Genomic DNA, 25,669 nt, shown 5'->3' with positions numbered 1-25,669 from the left:
CGGCCTTCTCTGCCTGACCTCACAAATGTACTTCTAAAAGATAAAAATTCCCATAAACACACTCCTAAACCTTGTGAAAGCCTTCCCAGGAGAGTTGAAGCTATTAAAGATGCAACGGGTGGGCCAGCTTCATATTAAACCCTACAGATTAAGAATGGGATGTCATTAAAGTTCATGCGCATGTAAAGGCAGACGTCCTAAAACTTTTGCCAATAAAGTATATTATAAAAAATATGTAATGTACACAGGTATAGACAATCCTCTAGACCAGCGAAAAGGTGAGTCCGTCATCTGTTTTGCTGGAATTGGCACATGCAGAATCCACAGAGGAAACTGAGCATTCGTATGCCACAGCTGTTCCTATTACAGTGTGGATGAGAGGTAGATTTGAATCTGGTACTGTTGCTTTTCACCCATGTCTCTTTGGGATTTAAAGTTTGTTATATTAAAAGACGTAAAGAGCGAGAGACAGAAAGAGAGAGACCAGGCTTTTCGCTGTTGTTCCATTCGGCTTCCTAATCCTGCTCTGCCTCGAGCATTCAATTAACTCCTCACCAGCAGATCAAATGACTGGCTAAAAGAGAGTGTGACCGAGCCTAAACGCTAATTAATACTTAGGAATCAATGCCCCTCAATACTAAATGTCAAATAACGGTACAAAAGAGAACAGAGGAGCTCCGATGAAAAGCTCACTTTTGTATTACGATGGATATTTATGTTTCTAAGATGAAAACCACAGCCGGGCCGGTACAGACACGTGGGCGCGGGCTGAATGTCAGAGGAGACATAATGGGGAAAGAAAAGTGAAAGGTGTTCTGTGCCAGACACTTCAGCGAGGAGCTACCGCAGACCCACATTACCAATAATATACGTTCTATTCCGCTCTCCTTTTCTCCTTTGTTGTCCATCTGTCACTCTCACTCGTTCTGTCTCCGTGAGGAGTTACAGGGACAGTACAGCTGCAATAGAACGCTGTTCAATCCAGGACTCTCTTTGCTCTCTTTATTAGGATCCGTCTCGGCTGATCCAATCACAGGTGAGACGGATCGTCAGTTACCGCTTGGTAGTAACATGCCTTTCAAATGCGTCTCCTGTGGCCATTTGTGATCCCATTTCGAGGGAAGAGTTTCACAGACTCCATTAAGTTACTGTAGGGGCTATAAATTGACTAAAACATTTTTAATTTTAAAGGGTTAGTTCACCCAAAAATGAAATTGATGTCATCAATGACTCACCCTAATGTCGTTCCACACCCATAAGACCTCCGTTCATCTTCGGAACACAGTTTAAGATATTTTATATTTAGTCAGACAGCGTATCTAAGTGTATGCACACTATACTGTCCATGTCCAGAAAGGGAATAAAAACATCATCAAAGTAGTCCATATGTGACATCAGTTAGTTAGAATCTCTTGAAGCATCGACAATACATTTCGGTCCAAAATCAACAAAAACTACGACTTTATTGAGCATTGTCTTCTCTTCCGTGTTTGTTTTCAATCCTCAAATAAAGATTCAAACGGTTATGAATCAGCGTACTGATTCATGATTCGGATGTCACAAATCCAAATTGCCTTCAAGGGGGGGTGAAAGCTCAGTTTCAGTCAATCTCAAGTCAATCTTGAGTACCTATAGAGTAGTATTGCATCCTTCATATCTCCGAAAAGTCTTTAGTTTTATTATATTTATAAAAGAAATATAGGCTGTACCGAGTCTTTCCGGAAAAAAACGAGCGCCTGGAGGCACGAAGCACGCGATCGTGTCGTTTACTGATGTTTACTCACGCGACGAGCCAACAGCATAGACATTTGAAGCAGTTTTACTCACCGGCTGCTTCCAAAGCAGGACCGAACCTTTATCGCTGGGACCGCTCCGTCAAAAACACACTTCTTTGGTATGATTTGGTGAAGTCCTGTGACAGCAGTGACCGTGGAGATCCGCGATGTTGTGAAGCTTCCCGTCATTTCTGCGTTCAAATGCAGCGCTGCCTTCCGGGAATGCTGTGCTGAAGCGTTGATATCACCCATAGGAATAAAGTGGAACGGGAGAGCAGCGCGTCATAAGTGTAGGGCCCTATAATTTCTGCGATCACGGAATCGCAGACGGTATCGCGGAATTGGCATATTAACGCGGAATCTGCATATAAACGCGGAATCTGCATATAAACGCGGAATCTGGTTTCCCCGGAATTTTACATATTTGTAATGCAATTCTGTGTTGTGTGGGTGGAGAACGTATGTCTGAGGAAAGTGCACACCGGGGGAAGCAAATCTTCGCGACACAACCCCTCCTGTCATTTCAGCTCGCCCTTCAAAACAATGAAAGTATGGCGAAGTTGGTCTCCACGGCTCTGCTTTCGGCAGCGGAAAAGTTAAGAAACTCGACGCTAACGGCGGTTTCACACTGCAGGCAGCGCTGAAGCTTTGAGTACGGAGAGCGGGAGCCGCGCGCTCGTTGTGCTCAGGCAGCATTGGTCGCGCGCAGCTGAACCGCGGCTCGTGTATTGCACAGACAGACAAATATTGTCCATTCTGTCAGATTTTCCGGTGTTCTTCTCGACCCCTGTCATCTCGTGCTTTGATTTATAATGGGCACATTAGACAGCAATGCATATCTGCTGCAAATGCGACCGTTTTCCCCTCTGTTCCAAACACATTTAACATGCTGTACATGGGTAGTTTACATGATAAAAGTAACCTTAAAGTTAAGATAAGCATCTAGTTTTAATCATTTAAAGGGGTCTTTGAAGTTGGGGGAAAAAACTTCTGGCAGTGTTGTGTTTTCGTGTATCTTTATTTTTCACAGCTCTGGATATCATAATGGTGATTGTTAAACACAGAACATTTCACTACATGATTTCATGGTGAAATGTGTTATTTTTTCATGTTAATTTTCAGCTTTAAATGTTTTACTTAATAGTACTGTATGTAAAAGATGATTCTTATGAATTTTTTTTAGTTCTTTTTTAATTTTTTTATTTGAAAGAAAAAGCTAATGGAGCACTTTCATTTTAACTTATATAAACTACTATAATGTATTTTACCAGAAAGTTTAAAGCTAATAACCATTAATATTTGAAGTACTTGAAGTGCAGTGTTATGTTGCATCATGCAGTATTTGTCCTAAAAAGTAAATGTGATGTTTGTTACTTCAATAAATTTAAGGTCATTCCTATTTTTTGTTTTATGTTTTATTATATTAACATTAAAAGCACACTCTTTTTTTCACCAAAATAACAGTAAAGGGTAAAAAAAACTGAATTGCCAAACATTTTAACGGAAAAAAAGGAATCTGCAAAAATTAAAACGGAAAAAACGGAATTTGCAAAAATTAAAATGGAAAAAACGGAATTTGGTAAAAAATAAGTGTTCACGGACGACTGGATCTGCATCTGAGCGAGTGTTTATGGGCGTGCATTTCCTCTCTCGCTCTAGTCACGCGCGCGCGCACCCTACCGGGAGAAGAGCCCGTCCGCCCCATACAAGGACCTTCCACTCTATTAACGTCAAACCGACCCATACTCGAAAAAAACTCTCTGAAACTTGTGAGAAACCGGAAGGAGAATTTTTGACAAAGAAATACTCCATTAAACGTCCAACATTAGTTTTTGAAACTTTGTCTGTTAAGGATGGGAATCCAAGTCTTTAACAGTGTAAAAAGCTCAGTATGCATGAAACAGCATTTCACCCCCCCTTTAATCATTCATCACAATGAGTAAAACCACAGAATATAGTTCTGATGTGCAGCAAAAGATTGTTGAGCTTCACAAAATAGAAAGTGGCTGTTGGAAAATAGCTAAAGCACTGAAAATCCCCATTTCCACAATCAGGGCAATAATTAAGAAGTTCCAATCCACTAAAGATGTTACGAATCTGCCTGAAAGAGGACGTGTGTCTATATCGTCCAATTGCACGTTGATGAGGACAGTTTGAGTGGACAAAGACTCTCCAAGAATCACAGATGGAGAATCGCAGAGATTAGTTGAGTCTTGGGGTCAAAAAGACAACAACAAAAAAATTCTAACAACCCCTACATCACCACATGTTGTTTGAGAGGGTTTCAAGAAAAATCCTCCTCGCTCATCCAGAAACAAACTCCAGCATATTTAGTGTCAGACACGACTGGAAATTCAAAAGGGACCTCGTTCTGTGTTCAGATGAAACTATAAAAAGAGCTTTTGGGCAGCAAATCTACCAGATGGGTTTGGTGCAAACAGGGATAAAGAGTACCCCATGTCCACGGTTAAAATTATCACTGAATCTTTAATGTTGTCGGCCTATTTTTTTGCTGAAGGTCCAGGACATCTTGTTCAGATACATGGTATCATGGATTCTAGCAAATACCAACAGATAAAAAATCAAAACCTGATGGATTCTTTTAGAAATCTTAAAATGGCCGTGATTGGATCTTCTATCAGGACAACAATACAAAACAAACATTAAAATCACCACACAAATGTGTCACTGAGCATAAAATGAAGCTTCTACCATGACCATCCCAGTCCCCTGACCTGAACCCTATAGAGAATGAGTGGAGTGAACTGAAGAGAAGAGCTGTGAATCTGAAGGATCTGGAGAGAGTCTGTGTGGAGGAACGCTCTCTGATCTCATCAGGTGTTCTCCAAACTCATCAGGCATTAGGAGAAGACTCAGAGCTATTATCTGGGGAAAAGGAGGTTGCAAAAAGTATTTAATAAAAGGGTGCCAAAAATTGTGGCCAAAGTGTTTTGGAGAAAAGCATTTATTTCATAATGTTATTTACCCCCCATTTTCAATTATTATACTTTATAAATTATTATTTATTTGTTCATGCTGACCACGCCCCCGGCCACTATCAGAGGCCCGGCGTTTAATTGACTAAAGGCTTCTATTTGAGGTATTACGGTATGCATATTTACAAGTAACTCTAAACCAAATCCCAACCCTATTTGTAGCAAGTACATGTAGTGTAACTAATTGTTTTCTGTGATTAATCATGTTAGGTAATTAATTATATCTAATGATCACATTTGTAATCATAAATTTAATTACACCGAATCCACAAATTATTGAGGAGACTGGAAAGGAGAGAAGTGTGCTTTGCTTCATTCTTCTTGTTAATGGTGTAAAAAAGCGGACTCAAGAAAGGGGAGGCCCTGCGGGGCAAAGCTAACGTCCCCTTAGCAAGACAGGAGCCCGTCTTGGACCGACTTGTATGGTCCAGGAGACATTGTGAACCTGCTCTATCTCTTCCATCTAAGATAGGGGTATCCAAATTTAGAATCAGGCAGATAGGGACCTATTTCTCACCATTTTATTTTTATTTTATTTTAAAATTTCTCTTTACAACTGTTTTAATTGTACTTGTTTTTATATTAATTCATACACATGGTATTGTTTTTTTCTTATGCATATGTTAACACTATTTTAACTAATTTCTTTGTAAAGCACTTTTTGCAATTGTAATTGCAATTGTATACAATGTGCTATACAAATACACTTGCCTTGCCTAATATATATATATATATATATATATATATATATATATATATATACATGTATATGGACCCACTTTATTTTAGGTGACCTTAACTACTATGTACTAACATTGTAATTAATCATTTTAACAAAGCACTTATTGTGTACATACATGTTTTTACATTGTACTTACATTTTAAAAAATACCTGCATGCAATTACGTCTGTAATTAATATCTGTATTTACATTTGTAATTACACAGTTGGCACTTCCCTTACACCTAACCCTACTCTTAAACTGACCCATCCCACCACACCTGTCCCTAACTTTACCCGCAATACAATTTGAACTCAGTAAGTACATTGTACTTATTTTTTGATGTAAGTACATAGTAGTTAAGGTAAAATCAGAAATTCAAATATATCAATCTGGAGCTCAAGAAACATTCTTATTATTATCAGTGATGGAAAAGTGCTGGTTAATATATTTGTTGCAACTGTGATTTTCTTTGGTCCAAAAAAGCAAAAGAACAGCATTAATTTGAAATAGAACTATTTTGTAAAATTATAAATGTCTTTACTGTCAATTTTGATCAATTTACTGTGTCTTTGCTGAATAAAAGTATACATTTTATTTAAAAAAAATCTTACTGAACACAGTAAGTGCGTGTATGTTTGTGCACCTGTTCGCCCTTTTCAAAACACTCCATTACTTCGGAAACCCTCCTGAGCAGGTGTTGTAAGTGTGTGTGTGCCTGGAAGAGAGCCTGTGTACGTGTATGATTGCAGACCCCAGATGTCAGTGTTTGAACCCTGGCACCCCGCTAAGCTTGACTCACCTCAGCACCTCGTTGGGGTTTCCTGACTTGCTGCCTTTCTTGTCGGGTGTGCCGTGGCATCCGGACTTAAGCAGCGTGTGAGGACCCCGATCCAGCATCATTGTGGAGGTTGCCATGGCGATTATGGCTACAGCATCACGCACTCGAGCCTCCAGCCCATAGTCCCACTCGTCGTAGGAAACAGAGATCAAACCTGCAAATAAAGGAAACGGGTTTGAAACAATCATCTGAAATATATCAAACCTTTTTTTCATTCCATCCATCCTTCTTTTCTTACCTGTTGGAAAGACGTTTGGTACATTATCTGCATCCCCTGTCACCAGAGATGGTACAATCCAGGTGTAACCATAACCAGTGAGGCCGACAGAATGTGCCACCTCGAAAATGGTTGTGGCTTCTTCTTTAGTGCAGTACAGAAGTATAACAGGACTTTGGAGCTTCTTCATCTGGTTCTGGATCTTTGAGTCGCCATCGTCGACTGACATGTCCAACAGCAGCACCTCTTCCAGCTCCCAGCCAACAAAACTGTTCTCAACGGTACTCCGGATCTGGAAGGTAGCAAAAAATACAGAGAAAGATGAAAAAACGGCATGTCCTGTAACACCCTCCTGCTGCCTCCAGAGCTCCCGAAACTGTTCGCTTTTGTTCTTTAGATACATAGAGAACAGAGAGTTGAAAGAGAAAATCGGCCAAAAGACAAAGAGGGAATGAAAGTAAAAGCTTTATTTTTATTTAAAGGAATAAATGAAAACATTAATCATAAAAAGTGAAATTCCCATCATGCACTTCTTCCAGATACCAGCCTATAGCAAACGTTGTTTTGATCTTTATAATTTGTAAAGAAGCAAACCTAACCCACATTTCAGAATGCACAGAACTACTCTGAGACAGAGAGAAATTAAACTGCATTTTCTCATAACAAATCGTTCAAACACAAGTCCACAGAGATGCTTTCCATTCTAATCAACCGCATTCACAACTAGAAGAGGAAATTATTGTACCCCCAATTCTGATGACGCATATTTCTGTATCGCCCCATGTTTGAAGACAATTGGACAGACTTGCAAATTGCACTGACAGTTTTATTACACACACATATGCAGTCAAGTGTAGTGTAAGCATCCAGTACCACAGATGTGCTAATATCGATATTATTTTTATATTTCGAATACTATTTTATTAATATTAACAAAGAGTGGGGTTTGTTCTGTTTTAGTATTATACATTTTAGTATTTCAACTTAAATAATTTTTTTTTTAGTGAGTTAACAAGATTTCTAATTTTCATAGTTTTTTAATGTTTTTGGTCTAATACTATTTTTTTACAGAATTACCAGAAACAAATTTGTTTTTGGTTTTAGTTAACAATAACAAAACACTGATTCATATTATAGATGGACCGATATTAAAATTATGTCCAGCATCTGATGACTGATAACCCAAAAAAGTGTAAAAAATTACAATTCTAATCAATTTAGTCTAAAAAAATCTCAACATTTTTAAATGCTACAAATTTTTGCATCACAACATCAATGCACAATATTTTTTTTATAAGATTTTGATAAGTAACAGGATAATAACAGGATAAGTCAATATCCATAATCGACCATATTCTGATAACTAATATGGTCCTGATACATTGTGAATTCTTAATTTCAATACCAAGATGTTAACATGTTCTTTTACAAAGCGCAAAGTAAGAGAAGATAATAGTGCAGGTACTGTAGCAACCCAGGATATTGCAGACGATGAAGGGCCACAAATAGGAGGCACAAGAAAACAGATGTCAGTGTGGCTGGAGAGCAGAGTAACAGTATTGGACACTGTTTATTCAAGCTTTTGGAATCACCTGAACCATTGTTCTTCCCCCAACAGACAACACAAAGACTGGGCACTGGTCTCACTGGTAGAACATCAAAAACCTGCCTGCTATACGCCTGCAAGAACCAAGGGGGTAATCTAGCGCTCGGAAAGCGTTCCACCCCTAGGGGCTGCCATTGCTAACCAAGCCATCACCTGCTGTTAGCATCCCATTGACTCCCATTCATTTTTGAGTCACTTTGACAGTGAATAACTTTACATCTGAGACGTTTAAAGACTCCATTTGTCAATTGTTTATTTCTAAAGAAACACGACAATGTATAAAAGGCTCCATTACCTTGTATCTTACACTATCGCCCCGCAGAAGCTGTTTTTGTAAAAATAGGCTAACGATTGCGTCATAACCAACGCGACCCTGTCGCACAGTTGAGAAATTACCGTATAGACCTGAGGAGACGCTCGCAGCAATCTTTTACTGTCTTTGAGGCAGTCGGGGGGACGTGGAGACATGTCCTGGAGACTAGTCTGATAAAGTCAAGGGGGAAGAATGGGGAGAAGCCCATAGTGAGCCAAAAGCAACGGGAGAAAATATTTAAACAACGTGATTCAGATTTCGCTTTCCACATCTACTAGAAGACTCACAGCTGTCAGACAGGAGGCTCACGTCACATCTACGTCGTCAAGCTCAGTCTGAGCCTGCGCAGTTCGCTCAGCCATCAGGAAGTGAGTGCCCCTAGGTTGACTTCATTATTTCGCCGTAGACGTCAATGGGGTCGCTGTGTCCATTTCTTTTACTGTCTATGGCAAGAACATCAAGAGCCTCCTCAATAAGCGGAGCAACCCTGTGACTTCTACTGGGCTCTGCTTGTATTGCCCTGAGGTTGCTCCTGTTTTGGGGAATGGCTGAAGGTACAGTAGAAATCAAAAAACACAATCCTGACCATTGCACTGTAAGAACTCTATCCACACCACTGCATATAAATACAAATTTAGGAGTTCTGTGACAACATATGGCTGTAATTTTTCAGTTTTTGATTACATTTTTAAGTAATTTAAGACTGACAAAATAACGCAATACATTTTTTTCAGTTTAAGTATTTAACACAATTAACGCAGCATCCATTTTTTTCAGTGCTATTGAACCATTCAATATGTAAAATAAGAACTATAATCTGTCCTAGCGAACAGTCTGTGAAGCGGCTCTCAGTGCTCGAAGTGGGACAGTACTCACCTGTACGCAGTAACGGCACTTATACATTTTACTCTTAAAGGGTTAGTTCACCCAAAAATGAAATTCAAACGGTTCATGAATCAGTGAATCGATCAATGATTCGGGACGCCAATGTCACGTGATTCAAGCAGTTCGAATCGCATCAAACTGCCAATCAAACTGATTCATGAACCGTTTGAATCTTTTTGGAGGAACACGGAAGAGAAGACAATGCTGAATAAAGTCATAGTTTTTGATATTTTTAGACCAAAATGTATTTTCGATGCTTCAAGAGACTTAAATCAACCAACTGATGTCACATATTGACTACTTTGATGAAAGGAAATTCCCTTTCTGGACATGGACAGTACAGTGTGCATAGACTGCATATGCTCCGGGACTAAAATATAAAATATCTTAAAATAAAGATGAACGGAGGTCTTACGTGTGTGGAACGACATTAGGGTGAGTCATTAATGACATCAATATCATTTTTGGGTGAACTAACCCTTTAAGCATAACTGCACATTTTCTTGCGTACCGCTACTTCTCGCTTTTGTAACGGATCATTATCTGTGCATTATGACTTTGACTGAAGCCCCATTGTTTAATTAAGTGGCGCCTCAATCACTATAGGTGCGTTCAGTGCCTTCCAGAAGTGTTAAGATTTGCACAAGCTGTTGCGATACGATCCATGCGATGCTGATGATAAAATGTGCAACCCATTTGAATTCTTTTGAGAATTTTGTAAAACACTATGGGGAAAGCCAAACATGATCTAAAACAGATTTTTTGGTCAGAGATTAAAGACTACAGCCAGCAGAAGGAGCTATTTCCGCATGTTTTCAAATTAAACGAACATAAAGAGTTGTGAGAAAATAGAGTGCGTGTCAGATATGTGTAATGTGTGGCAGATATTAAAGTGACAGCAACCTAATAAATCTGTTGCTGTATGTGATTATTGTTAATCAAACAAAAAAAGACAAAAATAAAATCACTCACTGCTCTTGACTGAATCACGTTTGTAGCTTCAATAAGGATTAATCTCTATTCAATTTATAATTTATGCAGTGAGGAATGTGCAATGTTTAACTGCACAGATATAGAAATTTAATAATACTGACCTGAAAATCTGAAAAGAATTGTTTACAAGAAAACAATGAAAATAACGTTATTTTATTTTATTTCAATTAAAATGTTTGAAATAGTTTTTCGTTAACAATAATAACCCCTGCTCTAAAGGCTGGCATGAATTAAAAGGGTCAACGCTACTATTATAGGGCTTGTACACAAGTCTAAAGGCATAAATTGTGAGAGAGTGATGAATGAACAGAAAGATAGTTAAAGGCAAAATTCCAGTAGTCATCATTTACTCACACTCACTTCATTCCAAACACGTATGACTTTCTATCTTGCATGCAGCCTTTTTTCTGCTGTCACATGGGTTGAGAACGATATAAGGGTCAGCAAATGACGACGAAATGTTAATTTTTTTGAACTATGCCTTTAAACCAGAAATGATCAAACTAAATTGGAGAGGAGTTCTTATAGGAGCTAAGTATGCTGAAGATAGGGGAGAGGATGGGTACATTTGTTTTGACAGGAGCTCCAGCATGCAGAAGATAGAGGAGAGGAAGAGAGCATTAGTTGAGACAGGAGCATTGGCAAACTCCTGATGATGAAAGAGACTCGAGCTGCAGCGGCTGGCTCCCCAGCGGGAGTTACAACGCCGGTATTAGGGTGTGAACCCAACCAGCTAGAGTTTCTAGAATTACAGGCAGTGAAGCAAACAGCGGTTCGGTCTGGGGTTTCACAAGATCCCATTCTCATTTTGGCCAAATGAGGGTAGCTCTGAAAAAGTGACTGTTTATACTCCCTGATGATGCATTCCAATGATTTAATAAACAAGACTAGGTTCTGCTGAATTAATTATTTGGTGCGATTATGAACGCGCTCTACTTAATCAGAGAAGCTCTAATCAGAAATACAACACTCAAAACATACTAGAAATCATTTATATAGTGACCCCTGGTATCCAGTCAGAACATCCTTGCAGTAACATAGCAATATGCTAAAACCCATGCAGCATATACTTTTCTACACCACTCCAATTTTCTTCAGAAATAAAATCTAGAGAAACACTCACAATTTCAGTGTTTCAAAAGAAGAACAATATGCATTTTATATGCATGATGCATTTATACAGTTGCAAGAAAAAGTATGTGAACTGCTTGCAGAATCTGTGAAAATGTGATTAATTTTAACAAAAAAAAAAGGAAATCATACAAAATGCGTTATTTTGCATAGAACCGATGATTCTCAGCACTGTGTCGTTCCCAGGATGATCCACGGCTGTTTTTGTGATTTTTGTGATGATGTTCATGAGTCCCTTGTTTGTCCTGTTCAGTTAAACTGCCCAATGATCTTCAGAAAATCCTCCAGCTCCTGCACATTCTTCAGTTTTCCAGCATCTTTTGCATATTTGAACCTTTTCCAGCAGTGACTGTATGATTCTGAGATCCATCTTTTAACACTGAGGACAACTGAGGGACTCAAACGTAACTATTAAAAAAGTTCAAACATTCACTGACGCATTAAAAGCTGGGGGTTGAAACCTTATTGAATGTGAAGATCAAGGTAACTTGTACTTAATTTGTCTTCTAGGAAACGTTATTATCTTCTGTTGCTTCTGAAGGGCAGTACTAAATGGAGGAAAAAAAAGAAAAATATATATTTTTTGGACATCTTCATCCTGTTCAAAAGTTTTCACCCCCGGTTTTTAATGCGTCAGTGATTGTTTGACCTTTTTTTAATAGTTGTGTTTGAGTTCCTCAGTTGTCCTCAGTGCGAAAAGATGAATTTCAGGATCATACAGTCACTGCTGGAGAGGGAATATGTAAAAGATTCTGGAAAACTGAAGAATGTGCAGAGGGATTTTTTGGGGCCGTACGGGCCGTATTCACAAAACATCTTAAAGGTCCCGTTCTTCGCGTGTTTTTGAAGCTTTGATTATTTACAGTGTTCATGTTTCGCGTGTAAAAAAACACAGTATTTTTCACACAATTTACTTATCTGTACAGCGCTGTTTTCTCTGTCCTAAAAACGGCCTGATGATTTCCTTGTTCTATGAAGTCCCTTCTTCAAACACGTAACGAGTTCTGATTGGGCCAGCGCTTCCCGTGTTGTGATTGGACAGCAGCTTTGTGCACTTTGACTGGAAAGGTCCCGCCTCTTACCATAACGGGGAGAGGCAAGCGCTGAATACGTGGGAGAGCAACAAGACCACGCCCCCTATTTTGGGTGTTCTTGTGGGCGGAGGGTTAGTCAACAAACGGTTCTAGTGACGTCATTCCTGAAGGAAGTGCAGGGGTGTAGTCCAAACTGGCCGTTCGCTGTAGGCTTTGAAAGGGAACTTCTGTTAAATAAAATATCTCGCTTGGCATTGAACTTTGAGCTTTATAATTTTACAGGTATTATTTATGCTCCAACAGCAACATTACACACTAACTAAAGTTTGAAAGATGGAATCGCAAAGAACGGGACCTTTAAAGGGTTAGTTCATTTAGTTATGTCATTAATGACTCCCCCTAATGTCGTTCCACACCCGTAAGACCTCCGTTCATCTTCAGAACACAGTTTAAGATATTTTATATTTAGTCAGACAGCGTATCTAAGTGTATGCACACTATACTGTCCATGTCCAGAAAGGGAATACAAACATCTTTAAAGTAGTCCATGTGTGACATCAGTTAGTTAGAATCTCTTGAAGCATCGAAACTACATTTTGGTTCAAAAATAACAAAAACTACGACTTTATTCAGCAGTGTCTTCTCTTCCACGTTTGTTTTCAAACCTCAAATAAAGATTCAAATGGCCATGAATCAGCCAATGTCATGTGATTTCAGCAGTTTGGCAGTTTGACACACGATCCGCATCTTGTGCTATAAGTAGTGTGCCTACACTTAGATACGCTGTCGGACTAAATATTAAATATCTTAAACTGTGTTCTGAAGATGAACGGAGGTCTTACGTGTGAGGAACAACATTAGGGTGAGTCATTAATGACATAAATTTCATTTTTGGGTGAACTAACCCTTTAAGGCTCAAAGTAGCTCCAAACTTACCTATTTAGGAGAAACTCTTAAAAATAATGATCGTGTCAGTTCTAATATTAGGACTCCTACATTTTTGCTCTAAGAGTATTTTGCAAAGCATTTTAGAGCTAAAACTAGCTCCTAAATCTGTGAAATGCGAGGAGTAGTCAAGAGGACTCCTAAGTCACTAAGACCAAATCACAAACAATTATGGCAGTTGCAGACCTTTTTCCCCTTTCTCTCTTCCACTTAGCTTCTACACACTGTCCTATCATGATAAAAAGGCAAAAATGCCAATAATAATATTTATTAAATAAGTAAATAAATGAATAAAAATGAAATAATGTCTGATACTTGTGGCAGTTGTTTAACGAGTTCACACTTACAAATGATCGGACAGAGTGAAAGAGCAAAATAAGCCTATTTGGCGTGCTGTCCGAGGGGATCGAGTGCTCCCAGCTCAGAATTTAGCCCAAACCCAGAGTTCTCCCCCGGCTGACAGCGGGATGCAGAAAGCTGTCGAGGTAACAAGGTGAGGCGGCTGTGTATGATGTATATACTCGAGCTGATTCGATAGTGCTCCTCCCAAACTTTATTTATAAAACATCTTTTTTTGTAATCTCTCGAGATGAAGACATTTAATTAGTGACACTTAGCCTACTTTTTAAAATTTCTATTTAAATATGGCAACATTCTTATTTTAAAACCTTATTTGAATGTGGTAACATGATACCTCATTCTACAATATTTCTATGATTAAATACTTATCTCTATTTCTTAGTATAGGTTGCACTCAACAGCTTGGGGAATAGGTTTTAAGAGAAAACTTTAAGCTAAAAACTTTGGACCAACTTTATATTAGGTGGCCTTAACTACTATGTAGTAACATTTTAATGAATCATTTGATACAATGCCCTTATTGTGTACATGCATGATTTACATTTGACTTTTTTAATAATACCTGCATGTAATTACGTCTGTAATTAATTTCTGTAGTTACATTTGTAATTACAGTTGACACTTCCCTTACGTCTGACCCTACCCTTAAACTGACCCATATCACCACACCTGTCCCTAACTTTACCCGTATCCCATGCACTTCAATATCAGCAAAGGTGTTTTTCAGTACAACTTGAACACAGTAAGTACATTGTACTTATTTTTTGATGTAAGTACATAGTAGTTAAGGTCACCTATAAAGTCGGGCCAAAACTTTTACTGCTATTTAGGATCTTCTTCGGGATAGCACTAAATAAAAAATAACGCATTTTATTTTATTTAGTTAAAAATTGATATTTACATTCTCACAGATTCTGCAAACGGTTCACATACTTTTTCTTGCAACTATATATATATATATATATATATATATATATGTATATAATAATAATAATGATTAATGATTGCTGTTACCAACTGTTACAACTGCTGCTGTTACAAATCCCATATATATATATATATTAAAAATCTATTATATAAAAAATTGAAAAATGTCTCACCCGATTGACAAAGTCCTGGTATCCAGGATAGTAGGTGGTGACGATGGAGAATATGTACCAGTCATATTCCTCCATTATGTTAAGCATGACAGAGGCTTGCTGCTCTATAGAGGGACCAAACTGGAAGAACATGGAATGGTCATCCTGCAAGAAATAAAGAAACACGTGCATGAGAACACAGAAGAGTCAAAGAGAATCACATTATAATATGCTATCTGTACATTAGTTATATAAGAATTTAACCAAGCTCAAATTCTTCTTGTATTCTTCTTGCCTCCAGCCCATTACAAAGAGAAACCGACAAATGAAAAGGTACGTTTCTTAGTTAGTGACACTTGATATATATTAATCAGCAGTATTATTATTGATTTTACTGCACTGACACTATCGGAAGAGACTTGAAGTGAGCTGGATGATGACATCACTTTTCTGCAGAGCTGCTCAATTGAACTCATTTCATAACTGATGAACTCTACATGGTTATTGAACTGAATAAACACTGAACTGGCTTCAACTGAATAATTACATTATTGTCTTTTTTGGAGTCTGTTTGCATAATTCCTCACCATTTTTCTGTTTATCACTGTAAAGCTGCTTTGAAATGATCTGTATTGTATAAAGAGCGATATAAATAAAGGTGACTTGACATGACTATCTGTTTTTCACTACACAACCAGATAACTTTTGGATAAAGGAAACAAGGATCAAGCATAGATCGAGTATAGAAATATGAACCGACCCCAGCAGCACCGCAGTTCGCCAGATCTAACATCTGCTGCATCAAAGTATGTGACCGAGACACATTTTGCTCCCTTAATATCTAAATGACCACTTCACTGAAACAAATGTTCCATCCCAGGCACTTTGACTGTCCCAATGAAACGTCTGCAGAACACTGGTAATAAATGATTTGTATAAATACATTCCAAATTTCTATAATGAGCATGTCAATGAACTCTTCACATCTAACATGCATACACAGATGCGTGTGTGTGTGTGCAAACTGTCAGTGGCCAATAAGCCAAAACATTAAAGTTATGCACACATGTATGACGGTGCACATGAATGAATGCACATTAATGTATAGGCCTGTGCAGGCCTGTAAAGTATTGTTCTGTGTGTGTATTCATGTATGAAGTCTGTCGTGGGCGTTTGCCATGTTAGTCATGCCGCATGGCGAAATCTCAGTGTCTCTCTCTCTCTCTCTCTCTCTCTCTTTCGGGTCTCCATACTCAACATCAAAGCCACTCCCCTGGGGTCTGAGATGGACTGATCCATTACCTTGATTCGGCTTTAATGAGGTAACAGCATTGATGGGGCTGTGGGGAGGGGGGCTTGGGTTGTTAATCTAACAGCTGTAGTTTTAATGTTGTTTATATATTTTTGTTTTGTAGAGGTTTACTAAATGTTTTGATTTGCCTGTAATGTGTCTATGCTTTATGTGTGACTTGTATGTATTTACATGCCCCAAATATTAATTTTCTGGATTTGATCCGGAATAAATTTGGAATTGATCCCATCAGAAGGGATTCATATTTATGTTACAATTAATACTTTTGTTCAGAAAGGACACATTAAATTGATAAAAAGTGACAGTTATAATATTACAGATAATTTCTATCCGAAATTACAGATCTTTTTTCACATTTTCAACAAAAATATTAAATAGCACGACTGATTCCAACATAGATAATAATGAAATCAGCATATCAGAATGATTTCTGAAGGATCATGTGGCAATGAAGACACATGCATACATATATACATACATACACACACACATTATTATATTTTTAAATGTAATGACAAATAAAATAAAAAACCTTTTCAACAGCATGCCAGTATAAAATTTGGTTTATAAGAAGAATCTTCAACTGTACATTTAACACACACACACACACACACACACACACACACGTGCACACACACACACGCACGCATGATATATAGGCTACCATGTGTCAGATTTGTTTTCCGGATCATTCCTCCCTAATCCGCTGCTCTACACTTCTGCTCCTCACCCCCTCCCTGTCATCAATCTCCCTTGCTCCGCTCTTCCTAGTCATCCATTCCGAGTCTATTCATCTCAAAAAGAGCAATCACAGACACATGCACTCCACATCCAAGTGAATTAGCGGACTTCCATTCCTCTGTTTAGCACAATGGAGTGGCGAACCTAGTCATCCACTATATTCAATACAGTCCTGCGCAAGCAGCAGGGAACTAATCCAGACCTTACATTACTCTCCCATCACTACTTTCCTCCCCTCCTCTTCAATAATGAAGACTAGTGTCCTGCAGAGGCAGTTTATAAGCAAAGTATCTTTAATATTTGAATGAGAGCCAGTGACATAAAATAAGTTCCCCACTAACTCTAGACTGCTGGGAGGAGATAACAGCTGAGCTCCTGCCATCGACAATACCTCACCAGAACAGCGTGTCATTGAGAGAGGAGAGAATAAAGAATCAGATCCGTTTAGGAGAGCATGAATCTAAATTCAAGTGATCAGTTGATCTACCATGATGGATCAAGTGTCAGATTGATTGGAAATAAGAGGCACTTAAGTCGGAAAGCCAAAGAAAAGAGAGTCCACAGCAGTTCTTAGGAAAGAAATGTTTAAAAAAAATTAAATTCTGGTTCTGATTTAGATTCCTTAATGGTTTAAATAGCATATATTTTAGTACTGCTAACGAATAAATAATTGTGCAAAAGACAGAGTAATCTAACTGGCATTAACTATACATTAAACACCAACACTTAAACAAACAAAACTATTTTCATAAAATACCACTCACAAACTACAGTGCATGTTGTCATCCGAACAACCAGTCCGTAACCCGACATTAAGGGTTTTTTTTTTACTCAAAAATAAATAAACTCCTTTGGCAATCAGATTACACTGATTGGTTTCTAATTCTAATTCTAATAAAAAGAACCGGCTCATGAGAGTCATTCATTCTGTAATCAACCTACACTGGTTTCGCTCATTCATAATTACAACTTTACCACTCATAACAACAGTTTCCCATTCACTGATAAATACAATCATTCTGACAAGACGCACCATTAGACGCCTATAGTCGGTCCATGCTATGACACATTTTTAGGAAGGTTTTTTCAGAAATGTATTCAATTAAAGTTTCGTATCAGAAGCATCTTGAGCAATCATTTTTCTCTATTCAGTACTAATTGAAACTCAACCAGAGAACACCTTCTGTGATTTTCTACAATAGAAAAAGGCCCTTCCAGCAAGTAACGCTCCAAAATCTATTTCTTTACACAGACTCAGAGATGGGTCTGAATAATAAAAATGAGATGAGAAAAAGAACAGACACAGGGAAAGAATGTAGAAAGAGAGAAATGAAAAGGAGGAGAGAAAGACAGCGAGATAAAAGGAGAGCCGAGAGTCCGGAATTCTTAATTTGACTTGTAAAGTTGACTTCTGGGTAAAGTTGATGTACCATTACCTCCGTCGCTAAAGACAGCTCCACTCCTCTACAACTGTATTGACAAGATAGTTAGATTCCACCCTTCAGAACACCAGTGGCATGAACACAGCCAAATGGAGCTCGTGCTGAGCCGCAGAGAGGGAGACAGAGACTCGCTCTCCAGAAGGTCACTCGCAGCATTAACAGCCTCTACTGCTGCTGGCTTGTTAAGCCTAGCAGCGATCACGGAGCTGTCCGACTTACAAACTACAGAGAGAAAGAGAGCGCAACCTTGATCGTAGAAGATAAAACATTTATCAGAATTAAAGCTAACAGATACACTTAATATCAAAGACAGTAGTAAGGGCGGAAAAAAATGAACAGAATAATTGAAAAGAGCCGTCTGAATTATGTACAAACCACTTTACAAAATAAAATTAAAGTAGCTGTGGACTAAAAGTGAACACATTTATAATAGATGGACACTTTATGTTACAGTGGAGAGAAAAATCAAATGATCGAACAATCTAACAAACAAACAAACGATAGATAGAACAGCAGATAGATTAACAGATCGATAGATGATAATGTTTGAAAGACAGATTGAACAATATATCTCTCTATCTATCATTTTACAGACAGACGGACGGACGGACGGACGGATCTATCTATCTATCTATCTATCTATCTATCTATCTATCTATCTATCTATCTATCTATCTATCTAGATACAGACAGAAAAGCAGATAGATGGATAAAATGATAGATATAACGATGGATGGATGGATGAGTGGATGGATGGATGGATGGATGGATGGATGGATGGATGGATGGATGGATGGATGGATCAACAGAACGACAGAACAATATCTATCTATTTTTTTTACAGACAGATAGATAGATAGACAGACAGACAGAAATTCAGATCGATGAATAGAACGATTGATAGAACAATGAATGGATGGATGGATGGATGGATGGATGGATGGATGGATGGATGGATGGATGGATGGATGGATGGATGGATGGATGGATGGATTGATGGATGGATGGATTGATTGATCAACAGAATGATAGAAACATATCTATCTATCTATCTATCTATCTATCTATCTATCTATCTACAGACAGACAGATAGAGAGAAATAAAGAAAAGCAGATATATGGATAAAATGATGGATAGAATGATGAATGGATGGATAGAGCAACAGAATGATAGATTAATATCTATCTATCTATCTATCTATCTATCTATCTATCTATCTATCTATCTATCTATCTATCTATCTATCTATCTATCTATCTATCTATCATTTTACTGACAGATAGATAGAAAGACATAAAGAAAAGCAGACAGATGGATAAAATGATAGATAGAAGGATGGATGGATTGATGGATGGATGAACAGAATGATAGAACAATATCTAGATAGATAGATAGATAGATAGATAGATAGATAGATAGATAGATAGATAGATAGATAGATAGATAGATAGATAGATAGATAGATAGATAGATAGATAGATAGATAGATAGATAGATGTTAGCACTGTAATACAGTAACACAGAGTACAGCTTGGATTGCACACTGTAGAAAGCGATGTGATGACTCACAAGTCACGCAAGGGTTTTAAGAGGAAAAAAAGAGGAGAGGAAGAGAGAGGGGAAGCACGAGACACAGAGGGAGTGAAGTGACAATAAAAAGAGAGTCTTGCTCATAACAAACCGAGCCATCAAAGGATTAGAGCGGTGGTGGGCAGCCACAATTCACCCCTTTCAATCTTACACTTTTGTTGTGAGTGTTTCACATGATATGGCTGATGTTTTAATAGTGTTAGTGAATTATGCTGGATCTGTGAAATCAACTGAGCACTTTAATATCAGTCTGAGAAACGGCTGAGGGGTCTAGAACCAACAGATGGGTTCTGTCTGTTTATGAATGAGTGTTAGAAAACCAAAAGCTTTCTCTCTAAACACTGAATCTGTAGAACCTGCACATCATGTTCTCTATAGAGCACTAGCTCCAAAACACACGCATACACATATAGTCCATTCTGTTGCAGAAGTAACACCATTCTCACTCTTTCTGTATCTTATTTCTTATTTAAAAACACCTTATTTCCCCAGGCGATTTGCACTATAAACAATCAATAGGCTCCACTGCATGTCCAGCTGTTCGTTTAGCACACGAGTTCCCATGCTGCTATAGCTCCAACACAACTAAACAACATAATGCATTATATTCTTTAGGTCGTGCTGGGTTTTACTTTTTTGTTCTTACCTTTTAGAACAACACTATTTGTAATTTATTGCTTTCACTCTTACACTGGCACACAATTTTATCCTGTGTTATGATCCTGTATCCTGCTTAGGCATTCTATGATACAGCTGCCAATTGCGTCAACAACAAAAAAAAATAAAAAATAACACTTGACCAATGAATAAAGGATCCTAGCATTTATTACTGTATTTGCAAATACATACTTTTTATTGACCTTTTTATACAGTATGTTAATGGTTTAAAACCTTTTCTGTATTTTTTTTCTTCATGAGGATGTGTCTTAAGTTTCCATCTTCTCCTATCTGTAAAAGCAAATATGCATATTTTTTCATCTTTAGAAACATGTTTTTAAAGACCAATATATTATCTCCCCTAGTTCACGATACTTGTAATGTTAAACTCTTCTGTTTTTGAAGATATACTGTCATTATTTACCAGTAATAACAATTTAATTTAGCATGAGATGACAGAAAACATTTTTTCACCTAATACAGTCATAACACATGAAACGCATAAAAAAAGTTATTATTTTTTTTGTAAAGGAAAGTTATTCTTAAAATCCCCTTTTTGACCAATTTCACACAATCACCCATTCACTCCTGCTTTATTATGCTGCTCTGTTTCTTCACAGAAATAATTATGTTCATGTTATTCTGGACCGTCAACACATTGTGCTTGATCATCATATCTTTTTTAAGGGCCTCCCTCAATCTCTAATCAAACACACACTGAATTAATTACATGTCACATATGACGCATAATTAACGTGAAACAACCTTAATTCCCATTATACGGCTCCCTCCCTTCGGCGCTCTTAAATCAAATTTTTTTAAAGCCTGTCTTTGATTGAAACACAGGGCTATTTCCGTCCAGCAGAGATAATTCCTATTTTTCTCCCTGTGCATCTCCTCTCCCTTTATATTTCACTCTCTTCTTTCTTCCTGTGGCCTCGAATTTCGAGGATAAAGACGAGAACGGATTCAGCCATAGGTGTGAGTGACGTCTAGACACCTTGTCTCAATCGTGCTGTGAACCCACGGTGCATCTGCGTTAATCAACATCATGGAGATAAACAGTACCGTAAAAAGCACTAAAACTCCCCTCGCATTCAGTTCTATGACACCCAGAGTGGATATTGATAATATACTAATGCATGTGGCAGAACGCCACCGCTTTTCTCCTGAGCAGAGAACTGTAGCCCACATACAAGGCGAATCATTGTGTAAGCGGCTGAATGTAAAGCCTTTTGATGGAGATTACGCTCTGTCAAAGCGACAGTAAATAGTGGTTTAAAAAGCTAGTCACGTACATACTGATATGTAAGGAACTGGGGCTGAAACAACTTATTGGTAAAATCGATTCTTCTATGGACTTCACAGAAAACCTCATTCAGTGACTTAATATTGCAGTAACAAACTATTTCTATGGAATAGTGGAAAAAAGTAGGCAGTGCATGATATACTGATGCCTATATAATAGCATCACAACGATACTAAAACAACAATGATCGAGATTGTAACATTTTGCTATCTTGCTATGATCTATGCTAGGCTGGCTAGCACTGTTTTTTGATTCATCAGTATCAGTCAATATTGGATGATCTTTTATTCTATTTTTGCAGTAGATTACGTTTGACATCATGTAAAACTCACTATATATATATATATATATATATATATATATATATATATACACTTCACTTATTTAATTAAAGGCACAATTAAAATTTAAATATCCAAAAAACACTGCAACCATGTTATATATTTTGTTGACTTGTGTACTTAAATTATCCCAAATGTTTCCAAAAATGTTTAAAGGCCCACTGAAGTGCCTTGAAACGTGCCGCATTATTCAATGTGTTGACGTAATTTCCCCTGAAACGGCTTTAGCTGTTAGCTACTCCCCTTTTTTGAAACAGCCAATAGTGTTTCGTTAATATACAGTTTTTGACTAGAGTGCAAGAGCGGACCTCTCTCTGTTTGGTAAAGCCAGTTTCCTCTAATACAGTTTACCATCATAATCACCTCCATAAATAATTTCAACAATTATCTAAAAAAACATGATGCCGTTTTCAGTTCCTTGCCTTTAAACCAGTGCCCTGTCACCCATACTGTACATAACATCCAAGGCCCGGTTCCCCAAAACGTTCTTATCGCTAAGTAGTTCTTAACCTATTCCTTAAGCACTCTCTTAACCCTATGGCACGATTCCCGAAACGTTTGTACGCTAAGTATATCTTATGTAAGTCACACTTTCGTAAGATTAGGTCTGGATCATTCGTAGCGCTCTCTTAGCATTGTTTAAGCATTGTTTTTATTCCCTTTCTGGACATGGACAGTATAGTGTGCATTCACTTAGATACACTGTCTGACTAAATATAAAATATCTTAAACTGTGTCCTGAAGATAAACGGAGGTCTTACGGGTGTGGAACGACATTAGGGTGAGTCATTGATGACACAAATTTCATTTTTGGGTGAACTAACCCTTTAAAGTGACAGCAGCCTAATACACCCACTGCTCTTTCTGTCATTTAACATAGTAACTTTATTAAGAATCAAAGTATATTTAATTTACTTTGAAGTGACTAAGTAATTTTTAATTTATTTTATTATTATTATTTTAAAGGGGGGGTGAAATGCTGTTTCATGCATACTGAGCTTTTTACACTGTTAAAGACTTGGATTCCCATCCTAAACATAGACAAAGTTTCAAAAACTAATGTTGGATGTTTGATGGAGTATTTCTGTGTCAAAAATACTCCTTCCGGTTTCTCACAAGTTTTTTTCGAGTATGGGTCGGCTTGACGTCGACAGAACGGAAGGTCCTTGTATGGGCCGTACGGGCTCTTCTCCCGGAAGGGTGCGCGCGCGTGACTAGAGCGAGAGAGGAAATGCACGACCCCCATAAACACTCTCAGCTGCAGATCCAGTCATTAGTGAACACTTATGAGCCCTATGATCGCGCCGCGCTCCACTTTATTCCTATGGGTGACATCAAGCGACTTCCCGATTTGAACGCAGAAATGACGGGAAGCATCACAACATACGCTTCGGTCATGTCGCAAAAGTGGATCTCCACGGTCACTGCTGTCACAGGACTTCACGAAATCAACTGTTACCAAAGAAGTGTGTTTTTGACGGAGGAAACACACACAAATGTTGACAGGCCACTAAATACAGTACATACCACAGAGACGGACGTCCTGCTGTTGTTGTTTCTCCTGTTCAATTTATTTTAGTTCATCTGATTCTGGATCATATATGTATCAGTTGAATCTGATGCCATGGTTTATTTAGGGTAGCATTTTCTTCTCCACGCTTGAGGACGTCACCACTTTGTGCGTGTTCGTCATTCTTTAGCTCCGCCCACTCGATACGCCTCCAGGCGCTCGTTTTTTTCCGGAAAAAAACATTACAGCCTATATTTCTTTTATAAATATAATAAAACTAAAGACTTTTCGGAGATATGAAAGATGCAATACTACTTTATAGGTAGCCTACTCAAGATTGACTTAAACTGAATGTTTCAGTTTAATTTTACATTTAATTTTACCCCCTTTCATTTTACATTTGATTCATTTTTTTTAATTCATTTATAGTAAGCTATTATTAGTAGTAGGCTAAATTGTTCATTTCATTCATATCTTTTTTTTTCTGTTGTATTTTTCCTATTGCTCACTGTTTGTTCTGCTCTGAAAGAACAGATTAAGGTGTTGGGGGTCATTTTAGGGTTTTTATGAAAGCACTGACAGGGGCCCAAGGACAAAAATGTACTCAGGGCTCCCAGAAGTCTAGGACCAGCGCTGCTGTGGACGCACACACCTGGAGGTGGTGCCCGAGGAGCGATTGGGGGTTAGGTGCCTTAAGGTGCCAGTAACTGCGCTCTCTAACTGTTACTCAGTGTTTTTAAAGGAACACACCAACTTTTTGGGGCTTTAGCTTTTTCACCGTATCCCCCAGAGTTAGATAAGTCCATACATATACGGTATACCATTCTCATCTCCATGTGTGCTATTACTCTGTCTGACGCACCCATCGCTAGCCTAGCTTAGCAAAAACACTGGAAGTAAACGGCTCCATCTAGCCTGCTGCTCAATAAATGATAAAATAATGCCAACATGTTCCAACTTGCATGTTGTGATATGTATAGTAGTTACACTGTGTACTAAGACTGATGGAAAGTGAAAGGTTGCGATTTTCAAGACCGATATGGCTAGGAACTAATAATAATAATAATAATAATAGATTTTATTTATAATGCACTTTTCATTCCGAAGAATCTCAAAGTGCAACAAAGGGGGGGGGGGGGGGGGGGATAACAACAAAAAATGAATAACAAGTAAAAATATAGAATACTACAAACAATCAACCAACACAGAAAACAGAACAGAAACAGAGCTGATGGTGAACAGAAACAGAGCTGATGGTGAACAGAAACAGAGCTGATGGTGAACAGAAACAGAGCTGATGGTGAACAGAAACAGAGCTGATGGTGAACAGAAACAGAGCTGATGGTGAACAGAAACAGAGCTGATGGTGAACAGAAACAGAGCTGATGGTGAACAGAAACAGAGCTGATGGTGGACAGAAAACAGCTGATGGTGGAAGTCTCTGTTAGCTCCGCAGCACACTGTTAGCTCCGCAGCACACTGTGGTCCACTCCATGTTTCAGTTTTCTCCCAGCGGCAGTGTCCCGATGACATCGCCGAGGCACGACAGCTGAAGACCAGATGATGGGTCTTCTTCATGATGATTCAAACGATGGGGATCGCTGCAGCACCATGCAGGAGGCAGAACATTCCTCCGGGCACTTCTGTGGACACACCGGGGCCGGCGCAGATGTCCAAGCCGCTCCACGGTCGCAATGCAGGACGGAACAGCGGCGCAGCCGAGAAGCGGAACATCCCAACATCATGCCGGACGCCGACGACGAGAGCCCGGATGACGCTAGCCCGGTGCAAACTTCAGCCACCATGCAGCCCAAGCCCAAGGGAGACCACCAGTGAGCACCCGCGGCGAGAAACATCAAATGTCCTCCAA

At 38.4% G+C, this 25,669-nt stretch overlaps 1 protein-coding gene across 8 annotated transcripts in view; it reads right to left on the bottom strand.

Moving 5' to 3' along the window:
* Positions 1–25,669, bottom strand: part of grin2bb (glutamate receptor, ionotropic, N-methyl D-aspartate 2B, genome duplicate b) — a 148,276-nt gene that overhangs the window by 39,811 nt on the left and 82,796 nt on the right. For all 8 annotated transcript variants that reach the window (XM_067441111.1, XM_067441112.1, XM_067441113.1 and 5 more), the window contains 3 exons: positions 14,918–15,061; positions 6,572–6,842; positions 6,295–6,487 (listed from right to left, as the gene is read on the bottom strand). In XM_067441111.1, the coding sequence (XP_067297212.1) occupies positions 6,295–6,487; positions 6,572–6,842; positions 14,918–15,061 (608 nt within the window). The remainder of the gene's footprint in view (positions 1–6,294; positions 6,488–6,571; positions 6,843–14,917; positions 15,062–25,669) is intronic.

This window comes from Pseudorasbora parva, chromosome 4 (genome assembly GCF_024679245.1).
Source record: "Pseudorasbora parva isolate DD20220531a chromosome 4, ASM2467924v1, whole genome shotgun sequence".
Classification (NCBI taxonomy): domain Eukaryota; kingdom Metazoa; phylum Chordata; class Actinopteri; order Cypriniformes; family Gobionidae; genus Pseudorasbora; species Pseudorasbora parva.
Note: the sequence above shows the minus strand (reverse complement) of the source record. Positions and strands in the feature narration are given on the sequence as shown.